The sequence below is a fragment of the Acinonyx jubatus genome, chromosome D2 (genome assembly GCF_027475565.1).
Source record: "Acinonyx jubatus isolate Ajub_Pintada_27869175 chromosome D2, VMU_Ajub_asm_v1.0, whole genome shotgun sequence".
Taxonomy (NCBI): domain Eukaryota; kingdom Metazoa; phylum Chordata; class Mammalia; order Carnivora; family Felidae; genus Acinonyx; species Acinonyx jubatus.
In genome coordinates this window covers 58914754-58942099 of record NC_069393.1, presented here as the reverse complement: position 1 = coordinate 58942099, position 27346 = coordinate 58914754, and the positions used below count along the sequence as shown (strand labels likewise).

The 27346-nt window shown below is 40.3% G+C and overlaps 1 protein-coding gene across 3 annotated transcripts in view; it reads left to right on the top strand.

Moving 5' to 3' along the window:
• ARMH3 (armadillo like helical domain containing 3) overlaps window positions 1-27346 on the top strand; it is a 174827-nt gene that overhangs the window by 15845 nt on the left and 131636 nt on the right. For all 3 annotated transcript variants that reach the window (XR_008292164.1, XM_027062918.2, XM_053207305.1), the window contains exons 3-15: window positions 52-108; window positions 253-399; window positions 2959-3066; window positions 6832-6924; window positions 7911-7985; window positions 8105-8191; window positions 12878-12934; window positions 14018-14061; window positions 15651-15711; window positions 18191-18237; window positions 18772-18847; window positions 20436-20529; window positions 23887-23988. Coding sequence is in view for 2 of the 3 variants with exons in the window: in XM_027062918.2 (XP_026918719.1) it covers window positions 52-108; window positions 253-399; window positions 2959-3066; window positions 6832-6924; window positions 7911-7985; window positions 8105-8191; window positions 12878-12934; window positions 14018-14061; window positions 15651-15711; window positions 18191-18237; window positions 18772-18847; window positions 20436-20529; window positions 23887-23988 (1048 nt within the window). In the remaining variant the exon portion in view is untranslated. The remainder of the gene's footprint in view (window positions 1-51; window positions 109-252; window positions 400-2958; window positions 3067-6831; window positions 6925-7910; window positions 7986-8104; window positions 8192-12877; window positions 12935-14017; window positions 14062-15650; window positions 15712-18190; window positions 18238-18771; window positions 18848-20435; window positions 20530-23886; window positions 23989-27346) is intronic.

Below are 27346 nucleotides of genomic sequence, written 5' to 3'. Positions count from 1 at the left end.
AATGCTTTGGTGTTAGCTGGGGACACTGAACTGCTTATTTTCTGATTTCAGACAGAGGACCCCAGTAAGTGCAGTCCACGATTTTGGGAGGAGCTCTTCCTTATGAAGGTAAACTTGATGGTATCTCTGGATTTTCCTACTAACGAAATTGCCTTCTCCTGTGTTCTACATGCGACACTAAAATGCACTCACATTAAATACAGTACACTGAAAACGTTACTAAAAATAATATCCCTGTTGTTCCCTTGGTAGGTGAATTTAGAGTACCTAGAAGGCAAGCTGGAATCTCTTGATGGTGAGGAGTTAATGAAGATCAAGGACAATATTAATTGCTTATTTCAACACTGTATCCAAGCTCTGGGAGAGGAACATCCAATTCGAGTTGTCAATGCACTACAGGTATATAGCTGGGTGACTGGGGAAGTCCTGTTTAATAGGGGAAAGGAGTTATAATACATCTGTTGGGACCTGAGGAACCTAAAATTGCCCTTAGGTATGAAGTTTTTTTTTTCCCCTTTAAATAATAAACATCTATGCCATGTTTGTTGAGCCAGCTTCCTGGCTAAACAAATTGACACTTATACTAGTCATCTTGTTCATTGTATGATTTGATCTAAAGCCAAGACAGATAGACAGAATTCTTGATTATTTGAGGAAAGGAAGAGATAGAGGGGAAACTATGAGGTAGGGATGGTTAGTCTAGCAAAAATCAGAAGAGATTAAAAAAAAAATTTTTTTTTTAATTTTCGAGAGAGCGAGAGAGCATGAACGGGGGGGAGGGGCAGGGAGAGAGAGAGAGAGAGAGAGAGAGAGAGAGAGAGAGAATTTTAAGCAGGCTCCACACTCAGCACAGAGCCTGATGAGGGGCTTGACCTCATGACCCTGGGATCACAACCTGAGCCAAAATCAAGAGTTGGACACTCAACCGACTGAGCCACCCAGGCACTCCCAGAAGAGATTATTCTTAAAACAGTATTTTCTCACTAGATCAGGAGTTCTTAATTTGAGGTTTCAGAGGGTCCTTGACTCCCTGAAGTTATATGTAATATTTTAGGTGTATGTGGCTATTTTTTTCTGAAAAGAGAGCTTTCGTCAGATTCTCAAAAGGGTCTGTAACTCAGAAAACATTAAGAATCATTGTTCTTAATGCTAAGTCACATATTCATGGGAAAGATGCACTGAATAATTATTTCTTGAATGACTGTTATGTGCCAAGCATTGGGATAATGGGGATACATTACAGGTTTCTTGAGAGCAAAGACTTTGTTAGTTTCATTCAGTACTTTGTTCCTAGTGTATAGTACAGTGCCTGGCAAGTAGGACTTTAGAAGTAAATTTTTATTGAATGAATCATGGGCAAAATTTCTAAGTTTGTAGTCCAGTAACTCCGGTGCATCTTAGATCAGGCTGAGTAGCTAGGGCAGTGATTGACAAGCTTAGAATATGAAGAATCCATGACAACATAAAGGATTTTATTGGAAATTTTGATATTATTTTTTTATTTTAGAGAAAGAGAGCATGCGGGTGGAGGAGAGAGGCAGAGTGAGAGAAAGAGAATCTTAAGCAGTTTCCCTACTAAGCACAGAGCCCGATGTGGGGCTCAATCCCATGACCCTGGGATCATGACCTGAGCTGAAATCAAGAGTTGGACGCTCAACCAACTGAGACACCCAGGCACCCCTGGAACTTTTGATAGATTGGGTTTAAGTTTCTAACTTCCTAGTTGGGCAAATCACTTTGTGAGCCCCAGTTTTCTCATCTATAGATTGTAGAAATTACCTGTTGAGCTGATGTCCCAGAAAGAAGGACCATGTTTACCCTGTAGTTGTGTTAACAAAGTTAACAGTAGATTCTGCATTTTGGGTATTGCAGTTGTAGGGCTTCACTGAAAGCTGAAATGAAAGTTGGAAATTGTACTTCCTATAATTGCAGTAGCTCACTATGGAGGCATGAATGGTAAACTGTTTTTAGTTCAGTGGAAGTAAATTGACATTAAGTCACTTGGTAACCCATAAAAATATAGTATATTATTAAAATGGCTGATACTTGTTGAGCTTTAAAAAGTTTCAGGCACTATTCTTAGAGCATTAAGAAAGTTCCAGGGACTATTCCAAGTGTTTTAATTCTCATAGTTCTCACAACATCCCTATGAGATGGGTGCTATTATTGTCATTCCCATTTTATAGATGAGAAAACTGAGGCACTGAAAAGTTAACTAACTTGTCCAGGTTTACACAGCTAGTCAGTAGTGAATGGAGATTATAATGAATTTAAGATTTTTTTTTCATGTTTATTTATTTATTTTGAAAGAGAGAGCAAGCGAGCGAGCACGAGCAGGGGAGTGGCAGAGAGAGAGAGAGAGGGAGAGAATCCCAAGCAGGCTTCACGCTGTCAGCGCAGAGCTCAACGCGGGGCTCGATCTCACGAACTGCAAGATCATGACCTGAGCCGAAATCAAGAGTCAGTCGCTCAACTGACAGAGCCTCCCAGGCGCCCCATGAATTTAAGATTTGAAGCAACTGGTTGTTATCATATGGACCAAAATAACTTTTGTAGTTATTAAAAAATACTAAGAATTATAAACTAAAATGTAAATACGGTAATGAATTTTAAGTAAAGGAAAAAAGCTCCACCAATCCCATGACTCAAGCTCAAGAACTGTTGTTATTTTTGAATTCACCTTCCAGTCTTTGTCTGCAATGCAATTTTTGAAAAGAGGATGACTAAAAAACAACAACAAAAAAGATGGCAACAATTTCAAGTGCTGTTCCTCTTTTAATGTCTGGATTTTGCACGTAGTAAGACTCCGACTGTTTTGAAGCTTAGAGTGATAGAGCAGTTGAATGTCAGCTGTGTAAGGAGGAGGTTCTGAGGTGGCAATGTGAGGCGACAGATCCAGTGCCCTTCACGTTTTGAGACTTCCTTTCTACAAAAGAATTCTTTCTCTAATCTCTGCAGACCTTGTGTGCACTCATTCGAGGAGTCCATCAAAAGAATAAATCTACCTCTGGGTTTGACATCATCAACATGCTGATGGGCTTTGACAAGGCAGAGTTGTGCATGAAGGTGAGGCGTAAGTTGTAGATGTGCTTGTGGATGGCTGCTTCTGACAGCTGTTTGCGGATACCATCTGCAGACAGTTAATGTACTAGAAGATTGGCACTCAGGTGGATAGAAATGGTTGAATTTGTTCTTGAATTTGGATATTTTTGTTTTACAAATTTGTTTATCTGAATAGAGGAAAATTTGAAATTCAAATTTGAAGTATCCTTCCCCTGCAGGATAAAGACTGAGCAGTTTATTTTATGATTTGTATCATGTGCTCATACGTTCTTAAAAACACTTACGAACTCAAATAATATATAACAAGGGTAATGTAATATACAGGGGTAACTTTAGTTCTAAACTTAAGTTTTCTTATTTACATAATGGCTTTACCAGAATTTTTATTTCTACTGTTTGACACTTTTAAAGTAATAGCTTTATTGATAGATAGTTCACATATACAATTCACCCTTTTAAAGTATGTAATTCAGTGGTTTTTTGTTTTAAGATTTTATATTTAAGTAATCTCTATATCCAACACCATGGGGCTCAAACTCACAACCCTGAGATTAAGAGTCACATGCTTTACCGACTGAGCCAGCCAGACACCCCTCATTGAGTGGTTTTTAGTATATTCACTGTTAATTTTGGAACATTTTTATCACTCCAAAAAGAATACATGTTCCCATTAGCAGTCATTCTCCATTCCCCCTTCTCTCTAGCCCCTGGCAACCATTAATCTGCTTTATGTCTTTATTGGTTTACCTATTCTGGACATCTCATCTAAATGGAATCATACGTGGTCTTCTGTGTCTAGCTTCTTGCACTTAGCATAATGTTTTCAGGGTCCACCCGTGTTGTGGCATGTGTCAGTGCTTCATTCCTTTTTATGGCTGATACTTCATTTTATGAATGTACCACATCAAATTTATTCATTCATCGGTTGATAGACGTGTGGGATATTTCAGTATTTTGGCTACTATCAATAATGCTGCTGTGAACATTCATGAACAAGATTTTGTGTGGATGTATGTTTTCAATTCTCTTGGGTATATACATAGGAGGAGAATTGTTGGGTCATATGATACCTCTATGTTTAATATTTCAAGGAGCTTCCAAACTGTTTTCCAAAGTTAGTATACCATTTTACATTTCTATCAGCAGTGTATAAGCATTCCAGTTTTTCCACATCCTCGTCAACAATTGTTTTTGTCTCTCATATATGTATGTGTATATATATATGTATATATATATTTTTTTGGGGGGGTAGAAATATTTATTCAAATCCTTTGCCCATTTCTAGATTGAGTTATTTGTTTTATATTGTTGAGTCGTAGGAGTTCTTTATATATTTTGGATAGAAGTCCCTTATCAGATATCTGATTTGTAATGTTTGACACTATCTTGAGTGAATGTTGTTTATAATATGAACTTTGAAGAACTAGTCTTCTGTCATTCTCTGAATTTGAAATAATCTATGTGACAAAGAATCCTTATAGCGATCAGATTATTTTTTACAAGTTATGAACATATAGTTGTAAGTACATGAAGACTTAGTACTTGGAGTCAGTTTTCCAAGCCTCTACTGCTCCTATGTATATATCATGGTAAAATCTCAGGTCTCGCTCTCATTCTTGTAGTTCTCACTATTGTCTATATGCTGCTGATTACTAAGTCTCTATTGTTAGTCTTAACATCCCCTCATGAGGCTCAGAGTTGTATACTCTGTAAGCAGTTGCTGAATTTACCCACTCATACATCCCTAAAGTACCTCTTGCTTGACATCTACAAAACGGAACTCCTTATTTTCCCTTCATCTGTTCTTCCTCATTCATTCCCTGTTAGAATGGGCTCTCCTGTCATCTCAGTCACCCAAGCCAAAAGCTGGAGTCATCCTTGACTCTTCCTCTCATCTTTCATATCCAGATGATCACCATGTTCATCTAATTTTGCCTCAGTTCATATTTTTCATACCTGTCTTTGCTTTTTTTCCCCTACTGCCAATGTCCCCATTATCTCTCACCAGAACCATTTCAGTGATGCCTTCATTCATTCTTTTGACAAATGTTGGTTAGGCTCCAATGTGCCAGGCACAGGGGATACACAGGCAAATAAGACATGGCAGCTTCTTCAGAAAATTGCTAGATTAGTCCTCATTTGTCTCCCTCCCTTCAGGCTTACCATCTTTAAATCTGTCATCCACACTGATACCACAGTGATGTATCTTACACTCAAATCTCTGCTGCTTAAAACCCTTCATTAGTTTCCCATCAATAACAGGATAAAGACCAAACTCCCTAGTTAACTTTATATAGCTTTCATGACCTGCTCCCTATTTATTTCTCTAGTCTCTCTCACCACTGTGTTTCCCTCTGTACTTTCACAATAATAAACTACTTGTGTTCTAACTCCACACCCAGGGCCGTTTCATTCCTCATGTGTCTTTGATCATGCTATTGCCTGTCTAGAATTCTTTTCCTCATCAAGTTTTAATTAACTCCTACTGATTTTCCAAAATATAACCCACCCCTTAGGAGTCTTGGAATAGGTGACTTCTGAGATAATTCCCCTTTTCCATGTATATTTCTGTCATAGTAACCATTCAATTAAAACTGCTTATTTTTCTCTTCCAGTAGACTAAAAATGCCTTGAGAGCAGAGGCCATTATCTTATTTTTCTTCTTGAATTCTTTGAAAGCACAATATTTAGCATATAGTAGACCTTCACCATATATTTGTTGAATTGAAGTAACTAATTTTGAACCTTCACTTGAGCTTTCAGCATGCTAAATCCTATTCATTCATTCTCCTCCTTCATTTAATGTAAAATATTTCTTTTCTTATTCCTTCTGTTGTAGCGTGTGAGGGTTTCATCTTTTGATTACATTGGGTCTGAGAGCTGGTTGTTAGTACAAGTGATATACTCCAGTCACATTGTCTAGTAGAATCGACCAAGGTGGACACAGCTAGTTTTGTTGGATAGTGTATACGGCCAGTGATGGCTAGTAGTGATATTGTCTCTTTGTTGTTTATTCAGCGTGCCTCCATCAAATGATATATTTTATCAGATAGTGCAACTTATCTATAGTTATTTGACCATTATTAATCTTTTTTAACCATTATTGGTCTTTAACCACTTTTTTTAACCACTTATTTTTTCCTAATGTAATTGAATTAATTTAATTGAATTAGTTTATTGTTTTTAATTTATTATTCAACCACTGTTATTAGCCTTTAAAAAATTTACTTCTATTAAACATTTAAAAAAATTTTTAGATTATTTTTGAGAGAGAGAGAGAGAGAGAGAGAGAGAGAGAGATAGCATGCAGGCAGGAGAGGGGCAGAGAAAGAGAGGGAGATAGAATCCGAAGCAGGCTCCAGGCTCTGAGCTGTCAGCACAGAGCCCAACACAGGGCTCAAACCCATCTACCATGAGATCATGACCTGAGCCAAAGCTGGATGCTTAACCACTGAGCCACTCAGGCACCCTTACTCCATTCTGTTCTAAAGGTCATGAGAATGATAGGTTGCAAACATTCATTTGATGAAGTAGTGAATTCTTTATTATTCTGTGCTGTTGTTCTAAAGCATTTTTCCCCAAATAGCTACACTTTGAAGTCTTACTTTTCTTTGTCTGATCTTGCAAAGGCTAGGCCTGAAGGAGTGATATGGTTGCTTCATTGAATGTTGTACACATTACCCTGTGTAACATAAACCCAGAGTTGGACAGAGACACAGTAGAGACGTTACTTGGTATGTTTTAATACTTAATGGATCTCTTTCTCAGAACTTGATGGAGAGTTTGGATTCATTGCTTTGTGCAGAAGGTTCTGAAAGTCTGAAGAGTTTATGTCTGAAACTTCTCCTTTGCTTAGTGACCGTAAGTGACCCATTTATATGTTTCTCTATCAAGGGTATTACAGTAGGAGCAAGCTTATTTGAATGCTTGAGCCCAAAGTTAGAAAGGAAAAGAGGAAAAAAAAATTCTCTGCTGGGGCATCATATCACTCCATTGCGTGTGAATGTGTAGAAGGAAGTTAGATGAATGGGCTTTCACTTCCTGGAAGCTGCTCTTTGCAACCATTGGCATTTTTAGCCTATGGGATACATGATATTTCTCACTTTAGAGGTACTACCCCTGCAGAATTCTTGTCTTCTGAATTGTCAGATTTGCTCTTCTCATCAGGTCTCATTTGGAAACAGTTTTTGTGATTCTGAATAGTTATTTGTTCTGATTTTGACATAACTGGAAGCTGGCCTGTACCTTCTAGTGGGAGGAGGGTGGGGTGTTGTTCATTTACTTCAAGTAATTCCTTTTCCCTGCCATCACTCAAAGTCTTCTGGATCATAAACTTCTTTCTGTGCATTTGAGGAATGAAACCCCCCCAAAACTGAAGTAAATGCTTAAGTGAGGGTGTGAGAGAAACAGTACATTCAGAGATTCGGGAAGTTTTAATTTGCTCATTTCTTACCCTTCTAGTGTCTGACTATTAAGGCTCTGGCAGCTTCAGAGGTGCTTATTAAAAGTCTGCTAAGTATCTAGTAGAATGTTTTAACATTTCTGATTCTCTTAGTGGGGGAGGAGTTATACTTGAGATAGTAGAGTGCCTCAGTAATAGCCTTTTAAAAAAATATTTATTTATCTTAGAGAGAGAGAGAGAGAGAGAGAGAGAGAGAGAGAGAGAACCAACGTGGGAGGGGCAGAGGGAGGGGAGGACAGAGGATCTGAAACGGGCTCTGTGCTGACAGCAGCGAGCAATGTGGAGCTTGAACCCCTGAATCATAAGATCATGACCTGAGCCAAAGTCAGATGCTTAACCGACTGAGCCACGCAGGCGCCCCTAAAAAGCCTTTTATTGCATTTAGGTGACAGATAACATCAGCCAGAACACTATCCTAGAGTATGTGATGATCAACAGCATATTTGAAGCAATTTTACAGGTAGGTCATTTCCCCCATCCTCTCTTTCTCTTTTGGGTAAACCGCCTCCTCAAATCTTCTCTGTCAGCATTCCTAGGAACTAGGAGTTAGCACTCATGCATTTCTGGTTCATGTTACAGATACTCTCCCACCCCCCAAGTCGCAGGGAGCATGGGTATGATGCTGTTGTCCTCTTGGCTTTGTTGGTGAATTACAGAAAATATGAGGTGAGTGGGCCCCTTAATGGACACTTATAATCTTTCTATAATCTTCCTAAGTGTGGCCACTCCTAGAGGACTTTAACATAGAAGACATGTTCTTGGTAAATGGTATATAGATTAACTTTGATTAACCAAATTCTAAAACTTTTATATTAAATGCTTGGGGCAGAGGGTATAGCCATTTAAAGGAATCCCGTGGTACAACTTCTAATAAAGTGAGTGAATATCCCTTAATGTAGTGGTTCCCAAACCTAGTTTATCATTGGAATCACCTAGGAACTTTTCAAAAAGAAGAAATTTCTGGGCTTTACTCTGGACACACTGAATCCAAATCTCTTGGAGGTAGGAACTGGGAATCTGTTGTTGTTGTTGTTGTTGTTGTTGTTGTTCGTGGTGGTGGTGGTTGTTTTTTATTCTCCTGTTGAGTATGATGATTAGCCAGGATTGGGAACCACTGACCTAACACATCTGTTTTGAAAGATTGGACTTTTGTATGTTGGATTTCCTTAATGCGGTCCACTTGTGTAAGTATCACTGTTGGTCTGGGAACTCTTTTTGATTTTAATGGAGAATTGAAGACAGAGCCTTACTCATGTCAGTTCTGGAATTCTCTTTGTTCCTGAGTTAATCAGGGACAGATTTACAAGTTTTTGAGATGAAGAGCAGAACTCAGAGATTTGTATTTGATTTTATGCCTCTACTTGATTCTTCTTAAAAGGGAGAACACACAGAAAAGGAAGGTGGGGCTCACGGAAGACCAGGGGCCTCACTGGGGATTGCTTTGGAGGGATAGGGAGCATTTGGCACTGGGCTCTGGACACTAGGGGTTGAATCCAGAATCCAGGAGCTGCCTTGAGGTAACCTGACTTTCTTCACTTAGCGAGTAGCAGTGCTATGAGAAATGAGCCAGCTGGAGGGAGGCTTTTCGTTTGTGAGCTTCTGGATCCTCAGTCAATGATTTTCTTTTAAGATTTCTTCTCTTGTAATTTAATTTTTAAAAATGTTAATTTTTCATTTATTTTTAATGTTTATTTTTGAGAGAAAGAGAGAGGGAGAGAGAGATAGAGCACAAATGGGGGAGGGGCAGAGAGAGAGGGAGACACAGAATCTGAAGCAGGCTCCAGGCCCTGAGCTATCAGCACAGAGCCCAACACGCGGCTCAAATCCACGGACCACGAGATCATGACTTGAGCCGAAGTCGGATGCCCAACTGACTGAGCCACCCAGGTGCCCCTTAAATGTTTGTTTATTTTTGAGAGAGAGAGTGTATGTACGGGAGAAAGGGAGAGGGGCAGAGGAGAGAGAATCTTAAGCAGGCTTCATGCTCAGTTCAGCACGGAGACTGAGGTGGGATTTGATCCTCATGATTGGGAGATCATGATCTGAGCCGAAATCAAGTCAGACACTTAACTGACTGAGCCACCCAGGCGCCCTTAAAATTTTTTATTTTTAAGTAGTCTCTACCCCAGCGTGGGGCTCAAACTCACACCACTGAGATCAAGAGTCACATGCTTCATCAACTGAGCCAGCCATGTGCCCCACTTAGTGATTTCTGAGATGGTTCTTAGTCAAGTCAAGAGTGATGGGTAACAAAATCTGGAGCTTATTCTTATAAGGAGAAGTATGGAAGAAGGGGAGGCTGTGAGAAAGGAATACTTAAAGAGGGACTGGAATATGTGGAGCAATGTTACTGTGTTAGGGATCCCAGGAGTTGATTGCTTTAATTTTCTTGGAGTAACTTACAAATGGTGTGTGGAGCTACTAATAAATATGTAATGTATCACCAACACCTGTTTTACTGGTGATCGGGGGGGGGGGGGGGGGGTTGGCATGGTAGCCATTTTGATCTCTGTCATGTGTAAAAGCCACTGTGGCCTTATTACAATAGCAAGAGAAGTAACTGAGGAAAAATGCTGGAGATAGTTAATGAAAGTTGAGTTGCACGTTATAGGAAAGCGCCCTCATCAGTAATGAATATTTTCTGAACATTCTGCTGGATGCAGGCCAATCTGAGGCAATGGCTTGGTTTCTCTAAATGTGAACTGAACCCTGGTTCAGCCCAGTAGGGCTCTTTGAAATGTCAGCCTGAAAAATTAGACAGGGACAAGGAACTAGAGAAAATCATATTTCTGGAGTGAGGTATGCATCTCTAGTCTGTCAGAAGCCTCAGAAGAATTAGTATAGTAGGCAAGGGCAAGCTAGTGGGCATAATTTATCTGGGCTTTGCAGCTTTTGATAGAAGTCACTCATCAGAAACCATTAAGGAAACCTAGTGACCATGGAGCAGGAAGGTTTTTGACAGGCACATGAGGAATTCCAGATGAACATAGCAAAACCAAAAGCTGGTAAAATTTTATGCAAACTAGTATGAGAGGATGCATGCTGGGGAGGACAGATTCTAGCTACCACCACAATCCATCCCATGATGGATAGGGAAAGTTGCAACCTTTTAGCAAGGTGCAGAGGGCTCCAGGGAGACTGGGCACCCACCTAAACACAGAGAAGGCAGATAAGGTTGTTGGACTTAAGGAATGGAAGTGATGGAAAAGACATCATGTAGTAAACGTAAATAATTTTTCATCACCTGAAATAGTGCATTCCATTTTTGTTATTTCATCTAAGGGGATAGAAGAGGTTCCTCCCCCCCCCCCCCCCGCAAAAGCCAATGAAAAATGATAGGTATAGTTTAGATCAAATAAAGGCAGAATCCTATTAGAGTGATCCTGTATAGGCTCACAGAGTTTGTAATTCTGTCTTGTGGATGAGAAGTAGATTGCTTTCAGTTTAAAAAACGTGACCAGCACAACAGGCATATAGTGTTAAGGAAAATCAGTATCTGGTAGAATAGAAATTTTCACAGCATTAAGATCCTGGCCTTCTCGGTTTGCCCAGTCTCCTGTAATGACGTGACTCATTCCCCAGTTGGACATGATGTTTCCCAGAAATTACAGACTTGTTTATTGTCCAGTTGCAAATTGATCCTTCTCGTTTTCTTTTTTTTCTTAAAGAGTTTTCCTTCAAACATGATAAAAATGTTGAAGAAGCAAATACATAGTTATCGATCATATAGCCCTCACCGTATGCTAGATACTATGCTAAGGATTTTACATGTCTTAATTCATTTTTAAGTCTTATGGCAACCCTGAGAAAGAAAATATTGTCCCCATTTTGAAGATGAGGAAGTTGAGCTTAGGTTAATAAAGGTGCTTAACTTGTCACAATTAGTAAGTAGAGGAGCTAGAACCCAAACCTTTGCTTTTAGCCACCTTCCCTTTTCCTCAACTGCTAAAGATAGGTTGTTCTTGGTAATCAGATGATCTTTATTATTACCTAAAACTGGACTTTTGGGACGGTGAGTGACAATGACGTTTTAAGATTATGCCAAGAAACAGTGGCCTGCTCCTTCTAGTGTTGTTCTCTTCATTGTGGCATCTCTAAGTCAGCCTACTGCCAATTTCTTTTCCAAGGACCCACTTGCATTGGACCTTGTCTGACATCTATCTGCAGCATCAGCAGGATTTGACTACTGGTTATAGGAAGCAGTGTAGAGAGCCTTCCTCTTTCAGATCAAGTGGCAAATGGAGTGGATTTTACCTCCTTGGGTTTTGTTGTAGAAAACATTGTAAACATTTGGGCTCTTAAGAAAGTAAAGCTGTCTCTTTCTATTCCCAGTTGACATTCAAAAGATACCCTCAGAAACTTGATTAAATAAAGTCTATGTGGGGGGTTTCCAAGTTTCTCAGTGATGAGTTTTCTTGGGTGCTGTAGAAACTACCAATGTTGTTCTTTGCTTCCCTTGGGTTAAAATTGGTGGCTGATCTATGTGAGGTCTTTCCTTACATCCCTTGTGTGGGATGTTTTTAAGGTGAGCAGGTCATTGGTTTTCATTCCACTGGTAGGATATGGCCCAACTGCATAATGAGTTTAAATATATGTCCATTTCCATATGCTGCCCAGCTGAGATTGGGTCTGGGAAAACTCAAGGAATCTTCCAATGTTGTAAGTGATGGGACAATCATTAAATCCCAGTGTTCTGACCAGATTGTAGTTTGGGTAATTACATCTTTTTTTTTCAGTTCCCCTGCAGTGTTATTTGGGTATCAGATCCATAAATGGCCTCTCTGGCTGTTAAGCAGCTGCCACTTTCCACCCCCAAGGTGGCTTTGTTTTACGGGTGGGTGAATCAGTCCTTGCATATAGTTTGTGGAATGGTTAGGGAGCCTTTGGGATGAGACTGTAAGTTAACAACTTATACATCTGTGCCTTATGGCAAAGAAGCTTTTATGTTCCCCCAAGACTGCTGTCCCTATGGACTCAGATTATTGGTAGGATAGGACGAAATGAGTTTTGTGGAATGTTCACTTCTTAGAAATAAGTAAGATGGAAAGAAGGGAGAAGTGGCAGACATAGGCCTGGACCGATCCAGCCTAGAGGAAAATGCAAGTAGAACAGAACTGGTGTGTGTGTGTGTGTGTGTGTGTGTGTGTGTGTGTGTGTGGTGATTGCCCATGCACACTGAGAGATTTACTGGAAATGGGGGGAGTCAGTTGGCAGAATGGGTTTGATCTGGGTATTAGGAGCATCACTATAGAGAGAGGGCCTTATAGAACCATTTTTGTTAACACTTTGTTAAATAACTAATGGGTTATTAACTAAGTCAACTCACCTTGAATCTCTTCTCTTATTTAACAGTCTGTGAATCCTTATATTGTGAAGCTGTCTATCGTGGATGATGAGGCTACGCTCAATGTGAGTATCTAGATCCTTGTGTGTTGTTTTAAGTACTTATGTTTGTTTAAGTACTTGATATTTAGAACAGAGAGCAGAGAGCTATTGTGTTAATTTCATCTGGCTATAAAGAGGGAATCGGTCTTTTCCTTTTAGAGCATCAGTGTGACTATTTTATTGTCTTTAATCTTCTCATCATGGAAGGAAGGTGTGAAGAGACGTTTGTTTGCTAATCATGATGAAATGGTTGGTTATGTTTCATGTTACAGTGTGCTGAGGTTGATGATCCTATAGAGTCAGTAAGTTACATTCCCAAGAATAAGAAGGCTTAGATGATATATCAAATCACCACGATGTATATACTTTAGATATCTTACAATTTTGTATGTCAGTAAAGATGAAATAAAAAAAAAAAGACACAGCGAGGCTTAGAAGACTTAACTGATGGGAGATCCCTTCTTGTAGAACTAGCTAGATGGCATTTGCAGCCCAACTTGGTGAAGCTGAAGCATGGAGGATGGTCTCTGTATCTGTTACATATGTCCTTGAAAGTTTGGGATTGAATATCTGATCTCTGACTAAGGGAGGAAGAAGATGACCAGGTGTCAGGCATATTGCCCTCTTCATTCTTCTAATTTATCTTATGAAAAAAAAAGCACACATGATTCATCCCATGGCCTTACTTGATCTTTGTGTCATGTTTATTAGCGGGTTCTAAAGGGAAAGTGGATAAGAAGATGGATGCATCTTCCTGGTACCTTCCTGTTTTCCTGTGGCCTGAAAGAGAGTGGCTTGTCTCTAAGCACCTTCATTTAGCGTGAGACTCATTGTCGCTCTTACTGTGACTGTTTTAGAGACATGAGAGCTTTTTGTTTGAAGATTCTAACTTTGTCTTATCTTTTGAGGTGAAAATGATCCCAGTGAAATTGTCAGTGATCTGGGCTGGTCTGTTTTGTGCCCCCCACCCCCTTGTTACTCTATTAAAGTAACATTAAGATAGTGAGATCAGGAAAATCTGGACCCCAGGACTGTATTTAGTGTTTTCCCTGGCCTGGCATCACCACCAGCCCCTTATTTCACCTGTGCTATCCTTTTTCTTTCTAGGGAATGGGACTTGTGATTGCCCAGGCTTTATCTGAGTATAATAGGTAAGTCCACTGTTCCAGAAGGGTAGGGTCTAATTTTCGTTTGAATTGGTTGAGTGGAAAACAGGTTTGCTCCAGTGCTTGGGTGAATTTCCCTTACCTATCCTAGAAGAGTACTCTTAGATTTAGCTTCTGGTAGACATATTTGCTCTAAGCTCAGCTTGATGGCCTTAGCAAAGGTTGTTTCTTTTTTCTTTCTTTCTTTCTTTCTTTCTTTCTTTCTTTCTTTCTTTCTTTCTTTCTTTCTTTTTCTTTCTTTTCTTTTCTTTTCCTTCCTCCCTCCCTCCCTCCCTCCCTCCCTCCCTCCCTCCCTCCCTCCCTTCCTTCCTCCCTTCCTTCCTCCCTTCCTCCTTCCTTCCTTCCTTCCTTCCTTCCTTCCTTCCTTCCTTCCTTCCTTCTCTCTTTCTCTTTCCCTCCCTCCTTCCCTCCCTCCCTCCCTTCCTTCCTTCCTTCCTCCTTCCTTCCTTCCTTCCTTCCTTCCTTCCTTCCTTCTTTTTGAGAGACAGAGCATGAGCAAGGGAGGGGCAGAGTGGGAAAGAGAGAGAATCCCAAGCAGGCTCTGCACTTCAGTCCAGAGCCTGACATGGGGCTCAAACTCACAAACCATGAGATCGTGACCTGAGTTGAGACCCAACACTCAGACGCTTAACTGACGAACCACTCAGGTGCCCCAGCAGGAATTGTTTCTAATACCAGGGGGAAAGTAGCCACCAGGTTAGTGTCATCTTTTATTTAAGCAATTAGACACTTTTTTTTTTTTTTTTTTGCAACCTTTGGTATTTTATTGCAGGGTATTTTAACTTGTTTTCCAGCCACAAGCAGGCTCTTCCATTTAGCGCGATGTATCATACAAGTCATTTTCTATGTAAAAAAGGTTACGAAGCACCACGTTTTTGTACACTTAAAAAATAAATAAAAGGAGAAAACATACTGAATTAGCTCTAGTTTGGTGGATACTTCTTTTTCATCAGGAATCAACCGCAGCTTCCCAGAGTCCCTGTCTTTTCTGAGGGCTCTCTTCATTGATGCTTGTTTTCCCTTTTGCTTTGGATGAAGAAGGATCTGGTATTCAGTGAATGGAAACCAGAAGTGTTCCTAATCCTGGCAAGGGCCAGGCAGTATCTTTCTTGTTCCTCTCCAGACTTTGCTCACACACAATTGGATGTGGAATTTCAAATCTGCCCCATCTCCACAAATAGTTTAGCTCACAGATTTCCCTCCTCTTCCTTCAAAAACAGACAAGATTTTCACTCTACAGCCTTAAAGTAATTTCACTGTTACACTTTTCAAGTAATAGTCTGTTTGGGAAATAACTGGATCAGCCATATGTTAGAGCAGTTTCACACGTTTGCAGCTTGCTTTCTGCCTCTCTCCCAAAGTAGCCAGGCATTTTGATACATTCCGCCTCAAGAGCAGAGGCATGCATGCCTCTTAGCTTGCAGGGGAGACTGGAGTGGCTACATTGTCATAATGCTTTTGTTTTCTGGAGTCACTGAATTCAAAGAGTGCCCTGCCCTGATTATCTACAATGGCAAGGATGGAGACATACTTGATAAATAATACTAAAGTTGAATTTAGTTATTTTTGTTCAGGCAATATAAAGACAAGGAAGAAGAACACCAGAGTGGTTTTTTCTCTGCTTTAACAAATATGGTAAGTCCCACTTGTTTTTTCTGTCTTGCTCAGCAGTCTTAAGGCGTCTGCAGGGGTAGACAAATCTGTACTTAGAAGTTCAAATGTTTGAGATGATGGCATGATGAGGGGAGAGTGGCTCAGAGCAGAGTTTTGAATGTTTATCTTTGAGAGAGAGAGAGAGAGAGAGAGAGGGAGAGAGAGAGAGAGGGCGGGTGCAAGCAGGGGGAGGGGCAGAAAAAGGAAAGAGAGAGAGAATCTTAAGCAGGCTCTAAGCTGTCAATGAGAAGCCTGTTGCGGGGCTTTATCCCATGAACCATGACATCATGACCTTAGTGGAAATCAAGAGTTGGACGCTTAACCAACTGAGCCACCCAGAAGTCCCAAAGAACAGATATTTTTGAGAGCTGTATCTCTTTTATTGATTCCTAAATCCAAGTGAGATAAGGAAAGGAGAGCTCCGATTGCTCTGGGATTGATTTTTTTCAAATTAATTAATTCAATTTTATAAAAGCTAAAAAAGGGTACACATTAAGCCAGACTTTTGCTTCCTGAAGAGCTGGCTATGTTTGAGGACTGACCCTACAGAATATTGAATAGGAAAGTTTAGATCTGAGCCCAGCCCTGAGTGCCCCTTGGCTGTCTGCTGTGGCCACTTGATCCCTCATAGCTGGTCCTGGAGTTGAGGGATTGATGCAGTGGATTTGACCCACTTATCTAAAGATTTAATGGACTGAGAGGTCCATAGTTTAGGAAAGTTACTGGTCCATTTTGCAAGACTTCTGAATAAGGTTTCTCAACCTTGGCACCATAGTCATTTTGGGCCAGGTAACCTGGGACTAATATTTTTTTATTCTATTTTATTTTATTTTATTTTATTTTATTTTATTTTATTTTATTTTATTTTATTTTATTTTTTAATTTACATCCAAGTTAGCATATAGTGCAACAATGATTTCAGGAGTAGATTCCTTAATGCCCCTTACCCATGTAGCCCATCCCCCTCTCCCACAACCCCTACAGCAACCCTCTGTTTGTTCTCTGTATTTAAGAGTCTCTTATGTTTTTGTCCCCCTCCCTGTTTTTATATTATTTTTGCTTCCCTTCCCTTATGTTCATCTGTTTTGTATCTTAAAGTACTCATGTGAGTGAAGTCATATGATATTTGTCTTTCTCTGACTGACTAATTTTGCTTAGCATAATACCCTCTAGTTCTATCCACATAATTGCGAATGGCTGGGACTAATTTTGTTTTTAAATTTTTTTTTTAATTAATTTATTTATTTTTGAGAGACAGGATGAGACTTATAGCACAAGGGGGGGAAGGGGCAGAGAGAGAAGGAGACACAGAATCTGAAGCAGGCTCCAGGCTCCGAGCAAGTGCTCAGCACAGAGCCCGACACGGGGCTCAAACCCACGAACCATGAGATCATGACCTGAGCCGAAGTTGGTTACTTAACCTACTGAGCCACCCAGGTGCTCCTGCTGGGACTAATTTTTAAGAGATAAATCTCGCAGGTCTTAGAATCTAGGCAGATTTAGAAAGTCTTTCTTCTTGGACATTAGTATTCAAGTGATCAGCTGTAGGGCAAGACAGTTTTTGAGTTCACTGCAAAAAATAATCATCCATCTATCCCCGAAAAGGCAGCTTTTTCCCCTCAATGCCTGTCATCTTCCCTTCTTCTTTCTTAGAGTCTACTCTCAGAAAAGGATCTGATAAGCTCTTTAACTCTGAAGCATAAGTGAATAAAGTTTCTCAGAGGTCAGAGCAATATGAGCACTGTGTTGGTATTTGGTTAAATGAATTGGATATAATTATACTGCTGCCTTTTAGCCAGGAAGGAAAAGTTTTATATGAAACAAAGGAAGTTTGAGCTGCATAGTTTGGGAGCATCAGTAGGCAGATGGAAAAGTATTTTTAGAGGGATGGGCATCTTTCTCAGTGCCTCTGATATCACACATATTGGAGATAGCCTACTCCATTTACTTCTTTGGCTGCCCTGCCTACAACACAGACTAAAGATTTTATGATCTGAAAGTGGGTCTCACATAGACATTTCTGGTCTGAAACCCAAATATTCCTCCGAAGATGGCTCTATGTTGGATGAAATCAGTGTGCTTTCTGTGGTGTTCTTTATAAGTTAGTTTCTGACTTCAAATAAGCAACTTTTGGGAAAGATGCAGAGTGACAAGGAGGTCTAGGTTACCATTTACTTGCTGTCAGCGGTTACTGAACTTACACATTGAAGAGGAGAGCTGGACCAAAGTCCTGATTGTTCCGTTTTAAGGCCCCTTAAGGAAAGACAATTTAGTGGAGTTCTTGTGATTCTTTGAAGATCTTTAAAGTGGGCTGGTTTTCGTCTGTAGGATGGGAGGGCCAGTTCCCTATTCTCTCAGGCTGCAAGCAGCTTGTCCTTTCCCTGATTTAAAGGCTTCACCGGCACAGAGCCCCTTTCACATTTCCCTGCTATAAATCTGCAATTCCTCTTTCCTTCCACAGGTGGGCAGCATGTTCATAGCAGATGCCCATGAGAAAATCTCAGTACAGTAAGTGGCTGACATTTTTGTGCGGTGACTTGAACTGTAGTGTGGGCTATCTGGCTGGATAGGAGTGTGAAACGTTACCTCTTGTTAATCTTTTATGGATTCAAACTTTTATGGTGATTTATAAGATGTTTCTTGGGTTGTAAACAATAATGGACCCTTAGAAACCACTCCTTTGGACATGTCTGTTGAGCCCTGAGAAGCTGAAAAATGGTTCTCAGCTGTCTCTGGAATGAAATGAAGTGGGGCTAGGTGTCTGAACCAGTTAAGGACTTAACTGAATTGGGGTAGAAAAATGAGAAGGAAAATAGGGAATGAAGTGAATAAAAACTAGTTCTAAGGAATTAAAATTAAAGCCCTGACTCCTTGCCTATATACCCTTTACATAAACCCAACAAGGAAATAAAGGGAACATTAGAAACTCAAAGGGATTGATAATGAGGAACTTGGGTGAAATTTTATCTTGTTGGTCATAGTGTTTTAACTCTTCCACTATAAGAGCCTCTCCAGTTTGTTCTCTTTGTTTTCTTTCTTTAGAACCAATGAGGCCATCCTTCTGGCACTTTATGAAGCTGTTCATTTAAATCGCAACTTCATCACAGTGTTAGCCCAGGTTGGTTATATTAAAAACTCCAATCCTTCTTCTCCCTGAATTTCATACAGATTCACTCCATTGAAAAGCCTCACTGGCTCTGCCGGTTTAACCCCTGCTTTGTATTGGTAAGTGGTAGTAACAAAGAGTTGCATTAGTTGCCTCTGTATCGAGTTGTCCTCAATTATGTATGTTTCCATCTAGTGCTGAAGCGGGTCTGATAGTATGCAAAGTCAATGGTTTTGACCAGTCTACTAATTCATTTGACCAGTTTACTGATTCTGTTAACCCAGACAAGTTGAGATTACTTCATTTTGCTCACTGGCAATTCCCATATGGATTTTCATGTCAGGCTTTCTGCTTCCTAAACCACTGTGGAATTGCAACTAGAGATAAAAGAGGCCAAGTCACTTGTCTTATTATTTCACCAATTTCCCGAGTACAAAAGTAAAAAGTATCGTATCTAGCATAAGGCTAGCTGTTAGGAGAAAAAATGGTCTATGCGTATCGAAAGCAGGAAGTCACAGGATCCTGAGTGCTAGGTCACTTCCTAGCTTGGGATGTCTTCGGTAGTTGGTAGAGAGGGACTAAAACAGGCCAGGAGCTCAAGTGCTGGCCATGAAAGCTGTCTTTAAAAATTGATAAAGTGTTTGTATCTTAGAGTCAGAATGTTTAAAATATGTATGCAGGTTTCTTTTAAAAGGACGTTTGTTTATGTTTATGCTTTTTTCTGTCTCAAAGGGCAGATGTGTATGGATGGAATCACTGATGGAGTTTTACTTAACAACAACAACAAAATGAGGCCATGCTTAAAAAGTAGTGTGCTGGTTTAGGCTCTGCCTATGAGGACACTTATTATTTATCAAGACTGAGAACATGAGAGATTTTATCCACCATTCTCATTATGTTTGTCTGCTGTCTGGTGTCTGTCACTGATGTTAAAGGAGGGATGAGGAAGGTGAAAGGCTGGGAAAGCTGTTGGGGAGGAGAAGGGAATAGCTGCCCCTCAGCTTAATTCTCAAGAGCTAATGTGACAGAGGTGGCTAAGGAAGGTCAGGGACAGAGGAGTCATCTGTTTGGGTCCCAGTGGATGTCTCCCCCATGTCTCTGCTTCCACACTGTACACTCTTATTGGTTGTGGAACAGGGAGACTGCTGTCTGCTAGCTCTTTTTATAACACCTCTTATCCACTTGCTTCGCCTGTACTTACTCGTCAACTGTGTGGTCATCAAGACAGTCTATGTATGTGTTTTAGGTTGATCTGATGAGAGGAGTCCTTTCCCAGGTTCAGTTAGGACTGTAGATGCCCTCTTTTTGGTAGAATAATCTCAGGTATTTGTTTACCCCAGTTTTTTATTTTCATGGTTCTGCAGAAAACTTATGTAATGGGAACTTAGTTGCTAAAAGAAAACTTGCCCACAGAGCTTCTTATTAGAATTTAGCAAGCATCAACAGGAATCACGTTCTCACGGGAACTCAATGCAGAAGCGGTCCCTCCTCAGTGAGCATTCCATCTAATTATGACGCCAGGAATACCAGAAAGACTGTTGTGGGGAGGCTACTCAGAACTAGGTTATGTCTTTTCTTACCTGCTTCTGTTCTCTTTCAGAGTCATCCAGAGATGGGCTTGGTGACAACCCCTGTCAGTCCTGCTCCGACAACCCCAGCCACACCACTTGGGACCACACCACCCTCCTCTGATGGTAAACCCACCACCTCATGTTTTCTTGATTAATACGATCTTGAATCTTTCAGGGTGAGTGTAGCTGTGTTGAACAAAGAACACGGTTGTTAATTCTTTCACTTAAGAAATTGTCTGAGGTGATATCCTTTAGGACTTCTGAAGCTCCAATGGAAATTTTGGAAAAGACAGTCAGGTGCTTTTCTCTGTGTTAGAAGCCTGTCCTCAGGAAATGGTTGTAGAATCATGGAGTGCTAGATCTGAAAGGGACCTCTGAGGTCAGTGATGCCTGTCTTGCCAAACTCTCAGGATACTTGTGAGGCTCTGATGAGATACTTTATGAAGGTCTCTCTGAAATAAATGTAAGATAGTAATGTTATCTCATGTTACCATTGGTCAAATGAGGGAATTGAGGCCAGAGAAATAAATCGTTCACCTACTGTTAGTGAGAGTTGAGACTAAGATCCAGGACATGGGTCAGGGCAGGGACCATGTCTGTTTTGTTCACTATTGTCTGACCAGTGTAGTGCCTGGCATGGTCACTACGTAGTAAATATTAGTTGAATACATGCATGAGAAAGTGAACCCTAAGATATTACATACTGATATGTGTCTGCCAGCACTCACAGGGGGAAAATATCAAGTTTTGAGTGTATTATAATTGGAATTTGGTGGGTATTTAAGACTTCTACCCCTAACCCCCCCCACCCCCCACCCCACGCACGCACACAAATTTCCACTTTATAAATTTTATGGCTGGAACTTAGAAAAAGGTAGCAGGAAAGAAGTTATGAATTTTGCCCAATAAGCTTTGTTGTCACCTGAGTGTGTTTGATAGAGTACATTAACCTAAAAATAATCTTTGTTTAATACTTGATGTTTTACCTGAAATGTTTACTGAATTTTGGGTAAAGAAATATAGGAAATCCAACTTTGATCCTTTCTCTGTGCCTCTCTACTGTCTGTACGAGAAATGATCTTGTTTGATCTGCCTTTTCTCCTTGAAATTTTCATATAGCACCTGTGGCAGTAGCATTTCAAGGTAGTAAAAGTGGTGTTGGTACAGAAGAGTGTCAGGAAGGTGCCATTCGTACTCAGGTCTATGGTAGCAAGTTGGATCTGTTTGGAACTGAAAGCCAAATTCCAAAATATCTTAGTGAGAAGGAGCAAGTAGTAAGGATTGCTTACTTGTCTTTGCTTTTTCAGGTCACTGAATAATCCAATGGAAATACTGTTCTTTCTCTTTAAGGACGAAGCCTGCCTGGTTACCATGGATATCAAAAGCCATATATATATATATATATATATATATATATATATATATCCATATATCTGAATTCCATGTGATGTTGGGGTTTGGATGCTTCACAGAACTGCCTTTCAAACTGTTCATTGTGAACATTCCACCCACACACTTGATTATGCAATGGCAGGATTTGTGCTTACTTACCTACAACCAGTTGAGCTTTTATTTTTTCTAGTGGGAAGATGGAGTCAGCCCACTTTCAAATGACTGTCTCCCTTGTCAGAGGCTGCTGGGAAGAATTATGAAGCCAAAGATCAAGGAATAACTCTTCCTTAAGAAGGGGATTTTAATTTATGAGGGATTTTATTCTATTTCTTCTATTTTGTCCTTTTTCCTCTCTCCTAACTCATTTCCTATCTATAGGGATCCTAAGCGTTATAACCTTGTTTCCAGGTTTTTGTCTTTAATTATGTATAGTGGTGCTCAGTGGCCCAGTTATATTTAAAGGTATGTCACTGAAGCCATTATTTTTAAAAGCCAGGAGTTTAGATGTAACATTTGTTCCCAGCTCAGACTTGACATTTGACAACTCAGCCTTGGCATGAGAGGACTTTCTGGTAAACTAAAAATACATATACTTCTATATTTCTGCATATTACATAAGACATTTTTCCAGTTACTGCTGTGTGTGAGTGGGGAAAAAAGTCCCACTTACCAGTTAGATTCCTCTTTGTATTGGACAAAGGAATGATTATGGGCTCTGAGCTTCAAAATAGGCTTGTAGTAGTAGTCTCAGGTCATTAACCCATAACGTGAATTAAGACCTTTTAGTATTTGAACATAAAAATATATTTGTCTTTTATTAGTTTTGGGAGGCTGAACTGTAGGAAAACAGCCAAGGATTGGACATGCTAATTTCTTTTCATAAGGCTTTCTTTTGTGCTTGTTGTGTGTTATGGAACCATTATATGCAAATGTTTCCCATTGTTAATAAATGTTCTCAGCATACATCATAATAACTCCAGAAGGATCCACTATGGTTGTGAATACATATTATGAGTAATATCCCAAACTCAGCTGAGTCTTCACAGGTGAAAATACTGCAGAAAGCTATAGATTTTCTAGCTTGTCTGAGCCATCATGAGCCTCCTTGTGCTTTTATATTATGTCTTAGTGTAAAAACAGTTAACAAGATGTCTAAGTCTAATTTAAAGTCTTAGAAACTTGATATATCTGCATTAAGACTGTTCTGGGGCCATCTGACTGGCTCAGTTGATAGAGCATGAGACTCTTGATCTCAGGGTTGTGAGTTCAAGCCCCACATTGGATGTGGAGCCTACTTAAAAAAAAAAAAAACAAAAAACAAAAACAGAAAGACAATTCTGTGTGGGTTAGCCCTGGTTTGGTCCCTCATTGTTGATTACAACTGTGGCTCAGAGAGTGGGGACAAGGGGTAATTTCTCTTGGAAATAATAAGTAGCTGGGTGTATAAAACTCAGTTTCCAGGCTACCCCAGTCAATAGTGTCCACCTGTTTTCAGTATTTCAGTATTCTTTTTCAGGTTCCGTTTCAGGGGGCCGGGGCAGGGGAAGAGATTAAGGAGTAGAATTTGCATGCAATTCTGTCTTAACTTTTTTCCCTTCCATCTTGGGTATTTCTAGCCTAAAGTCTTATTCTTAAAACTGAACAAGATTTCTCCTTATTAGGAATGAATTGTCATTTATTTTAAGCAGGAGACTCATCAAAGCAAGGCTCATTTATATTCAATACAGATCTTTCCCTAAGGTACAAATCAGAGTGCCTTTAAGAAGGGCCCTGAACACTTTTGGGTTACTTGACGCTAAAAGCAGAATCAAAAGACCCTTTTTAGGATGTTGGGAGAAAAGCACTGTTCCCGGAGACCTGCTCTCCTATATTACAGGAAAGGTATTGGTCTTGGGACCAATCATGGGAGTAGGAAGGGCTCTAGAGGCCTAGGAACAGTAGCTAAGGGTTTAATGCGAAGCACTTGGTCCTCCCTCTTTTGTGGAAAAAGTTTATTTGGTGATTTTTTGTCTGCTGGCAAATTGGCTATGTAAGTAGAAGTCTTAGAATATGTTATAGGCTAAATACATTTCATCTGTTCTATTCCAGTTATAAGTTCTGTGGAACTCCCACTGGATGCAGATGTACAGACCAGTAATCTACTCATAACCTTCTTAAAGTACAGCTCGATTGTCATGCAGGACACCAAAGGTAAGGCAGGCTACTTCAGGGGCTCAGGAAGCAGGAGGTGTGGCAGGCAGCTACTTAGCTAGAATCAAGGAGCAGCATTAATACTTTGAAACTTTGGATGAACTGTTGGGGCCTCCTGTACAGGGTGATGGTCCTGATTACTGGAAAACAGTGATTTCTCACTGCCAGATGGCAATTAGGTGGTGTTGGGAAAACCTGGAGCTGGAGGGGGAGTACTTCAAAAATAGAACAGGAAAAAAAAATTGGTCTTTACAAAAACTAGCAAGTGATTTTAGCAGATTTTGGTAAGTAGATGCAAAGTCTATTGTGTGGGAAGGGGAGGGATTAGCATGCATCAGGGACTTCCCTTTTGAGGACAAGAATTGGAAGCATCAGCTTGTGGTGAGAATTCGTGGACTATTGTACTGAGTACCGTAGGAAGAGGTGAGATTGAGAAGGACAGTGTTCCTTAACACTTAAAACAGAAGTGTCCTTACCCATCAAGAGATGTAGAGTGGAAGCAGGAGGGGAGTGGCTGTTGGAAAAGTTTGAGTTTGTTGTCTCTGGTCTCCTGTTCTTCATCTGTTACATCTATAGTCTTTTAACTGGTAGTAGGGAAGGGTAATAGTTGGGCTAGGCGTGAGAGGGGATTGGGAGGAAACTCAGCAGATTCTATCCAGTATGTATCTCAGTCCGCTCTGAGCAGAGCGGCAGAGATGGTTGGTGGGCCTCTGAGACTCAGCAGGTGAGATCTGGCAGGCCAGGATAACAAGATTTTTGTGTATTTATGTTTCCTGGGGCCCTGGCTTCTCCTTTGTGGAGGGAGATAACCTCTTCCTTTCTCTAGAAATGTCATAGCAACCACAGAAAAGACTGTATAGATGGGACCCTGCAAATGAACTTGTAGCTTTGCTTGTTATGTAACAGTGAACTGAGGCCCGTGGAACTTACTTTCAGCTCTAATGATTTTATAAACTTCTTTGTCCTGGTCACTTCGTCGTACATAAAATAGAAGGCAAAGTTGAGGGCAGATTAATGGTAGCATCATGGTCTCAGGCTGTCTCTCTGAACTCAGGCTGGGATTGGTCTTTGCCAACAGTCAGCCTAAATATGGCAAGGGGCAGTGTTAGGTATGATGGAGAATTAACGTCAAACATGGCTCCTGTGAGGCTGAGGGAGTGAGGAACAGAAGAAGAAAAATGTCTCCTGTGCTACATTGGCCCAGCTCTTGCTATGTGTTAATCCCCTGACTTTCTGTATGCCCTGACTGATAGGATCTCATTATGATTTTAGGAGCAATAGAAGCAACTTTGTCTTGGCTCTGCTCTGTCCCCCTATCCAGATATTAGCTCTTTCTTCTCTATTATATATTATTTGATACCTATAAAAAGATACTTCTTATATGTATGAATATTAAATTATGAGGCTTATAGTAAGCATAACAAATAGCACAAGTTATGAAGCATAATAAAACAAACATATATAAACCTGCTACTCAACCTGAAGAAATCATGCTTTTGAAGCTACCTGTGTGTCCTCTACCCAGTTGTTCCTCTCCTCTCCATTCTCCAAAATTTTATCATTCCTTTGATTCAGCTCTGCTTTCAAAGCCTTTTTCTCCTGAGAATCTTCTAATTTGGGGTATTGTTACCTTGAAGGAGTATCTGATTAATCATAAAAATAGACGTTAGGCGGGGCATGCCAGGGTGGCTCAGTCAGTTGAGCATCCAACTCTTGATTTCGGCTCAGGTCATGATCCCAGGGTTGTGGGATCGAGCCCCACCTTGGGGTCTGCACTGGGCATGGAGCCTGCTTAAGATTCTGTCTCTCCCTCTGCCCCTCCCAATCGCCCTCTGCCCCCTGCCACCTTCCTTTGCCTCTCCCCTGCTCGTGCACGTGTGCTCTTGCTCTCTAAGATAAAAATAGACAGTAGACAAAAATATTAAAAATATATATGTATATCTAAAATGTATATGTGTATATATGTATATCTATGCAGACTTTAAAGTTGATTCACCAAAATTTTACCAGTTAGGACAAATGGGTGGGGTGATTAAACTTGTTTTTTGTTGTCCTTTTTTTGTGCTTTTCTGAGTTAAAAAAGTTTATAATGAAATATGCCTTCGTTTTGTATTCAGAAACACTTTTTTTTTCTTAAGTGGAGAGATAGCTGCAGGCTTTTTTTACAGGAGTTGCTTATCAGCTTTTGAGGAAAGGGAGGATAGTGCCAGAGAAATTGCAGATAAGTAGAAGAGTCTCACGAATCTAGTTTTGCACAGGCGGGGGCATTTCTCTTCTGGCTGCCTAGGAACTCTGATGTAAGCTCTGGGGAATGTCAGGTAAGTATTATTACTGTATTTGCATTGTCTATGAGAAGAGATGAATGTATTTCTGGACTACAACCCCCATTATGCCTTCTAATTGTCAGGTTTTAGTTGATTTTATCTTTGAGGCAGTAGCAGGTTAATGTCAGGGTGAGTTCTTTTAGCTCATTTCTGTAGCACTGTAATCTGTTAATAGATCTTCTCTCGGAATGGACTTCAATCCGGGTCCTGTTAAAGCTAATTTGAAACATCATAAACCATTTGTCCTTTTTGGATATTCTGGCATGAACCCTCTTTTTGCCTCCATTTCACCTCCTCACCCACAAAGATCTTGGAAAGTAAATAAGCTTTCATGGTTCTGGTAATTGGCAGTGATGGAATAGCTCTTTCTTGGTCATTTGTGTGGGCCTAGAGCCCTGCTGTTGTTACCTTCTTTTTTATTTTTATTTTTCTTTTTATTTAAAAAAAAAATTTTTTTTTTTAACGTTTATTTATTTTTGAGACAGGGAGAGACAGAGCATGAACGGGGGAGGGTCAGAGAGAGAGGGAGACACAGAATCTGAAACAGGCTCCAGGCTCTGAGCTGTCAGCACAGAGCCTGACGCAGGGCTTGAACTCATGGACCGTGAGATCATGACCTGAGCCGAAGTCGGACGCTAAACCGACTGAGCCACCCAGGCGTCCCGGTTACCTTCTTTTTTAATAACTAGAATGTGGGTCCTGGGAGACCAGGGACCTTTGTTTAGTTCAGTGCTGTATCTGTAATGCCTAGCACAGTGCCTGCCACATAGTAGGTACTAAGTAAATATTTGTAGAATGAATAACTTTGGCAGGAAGGAAAGAAAAGTGATGAAGAGTTCACAGCTTTTCTGATCATAAATAGTGTGCACAGTACAAGGAAAGGCAGGGGTGGACCCTGTTCTTCAAGTAATTTGTTTCTGATTCCACTGCCAGTTTGCTATGTACAGTTATAAAACCTTTCCAGATTTTGTGGGAGGTGGATATAGATGGTGGTGCTTCTAGCTGGTAGGTGGGAGGGGTGGGGAAAGGACCTG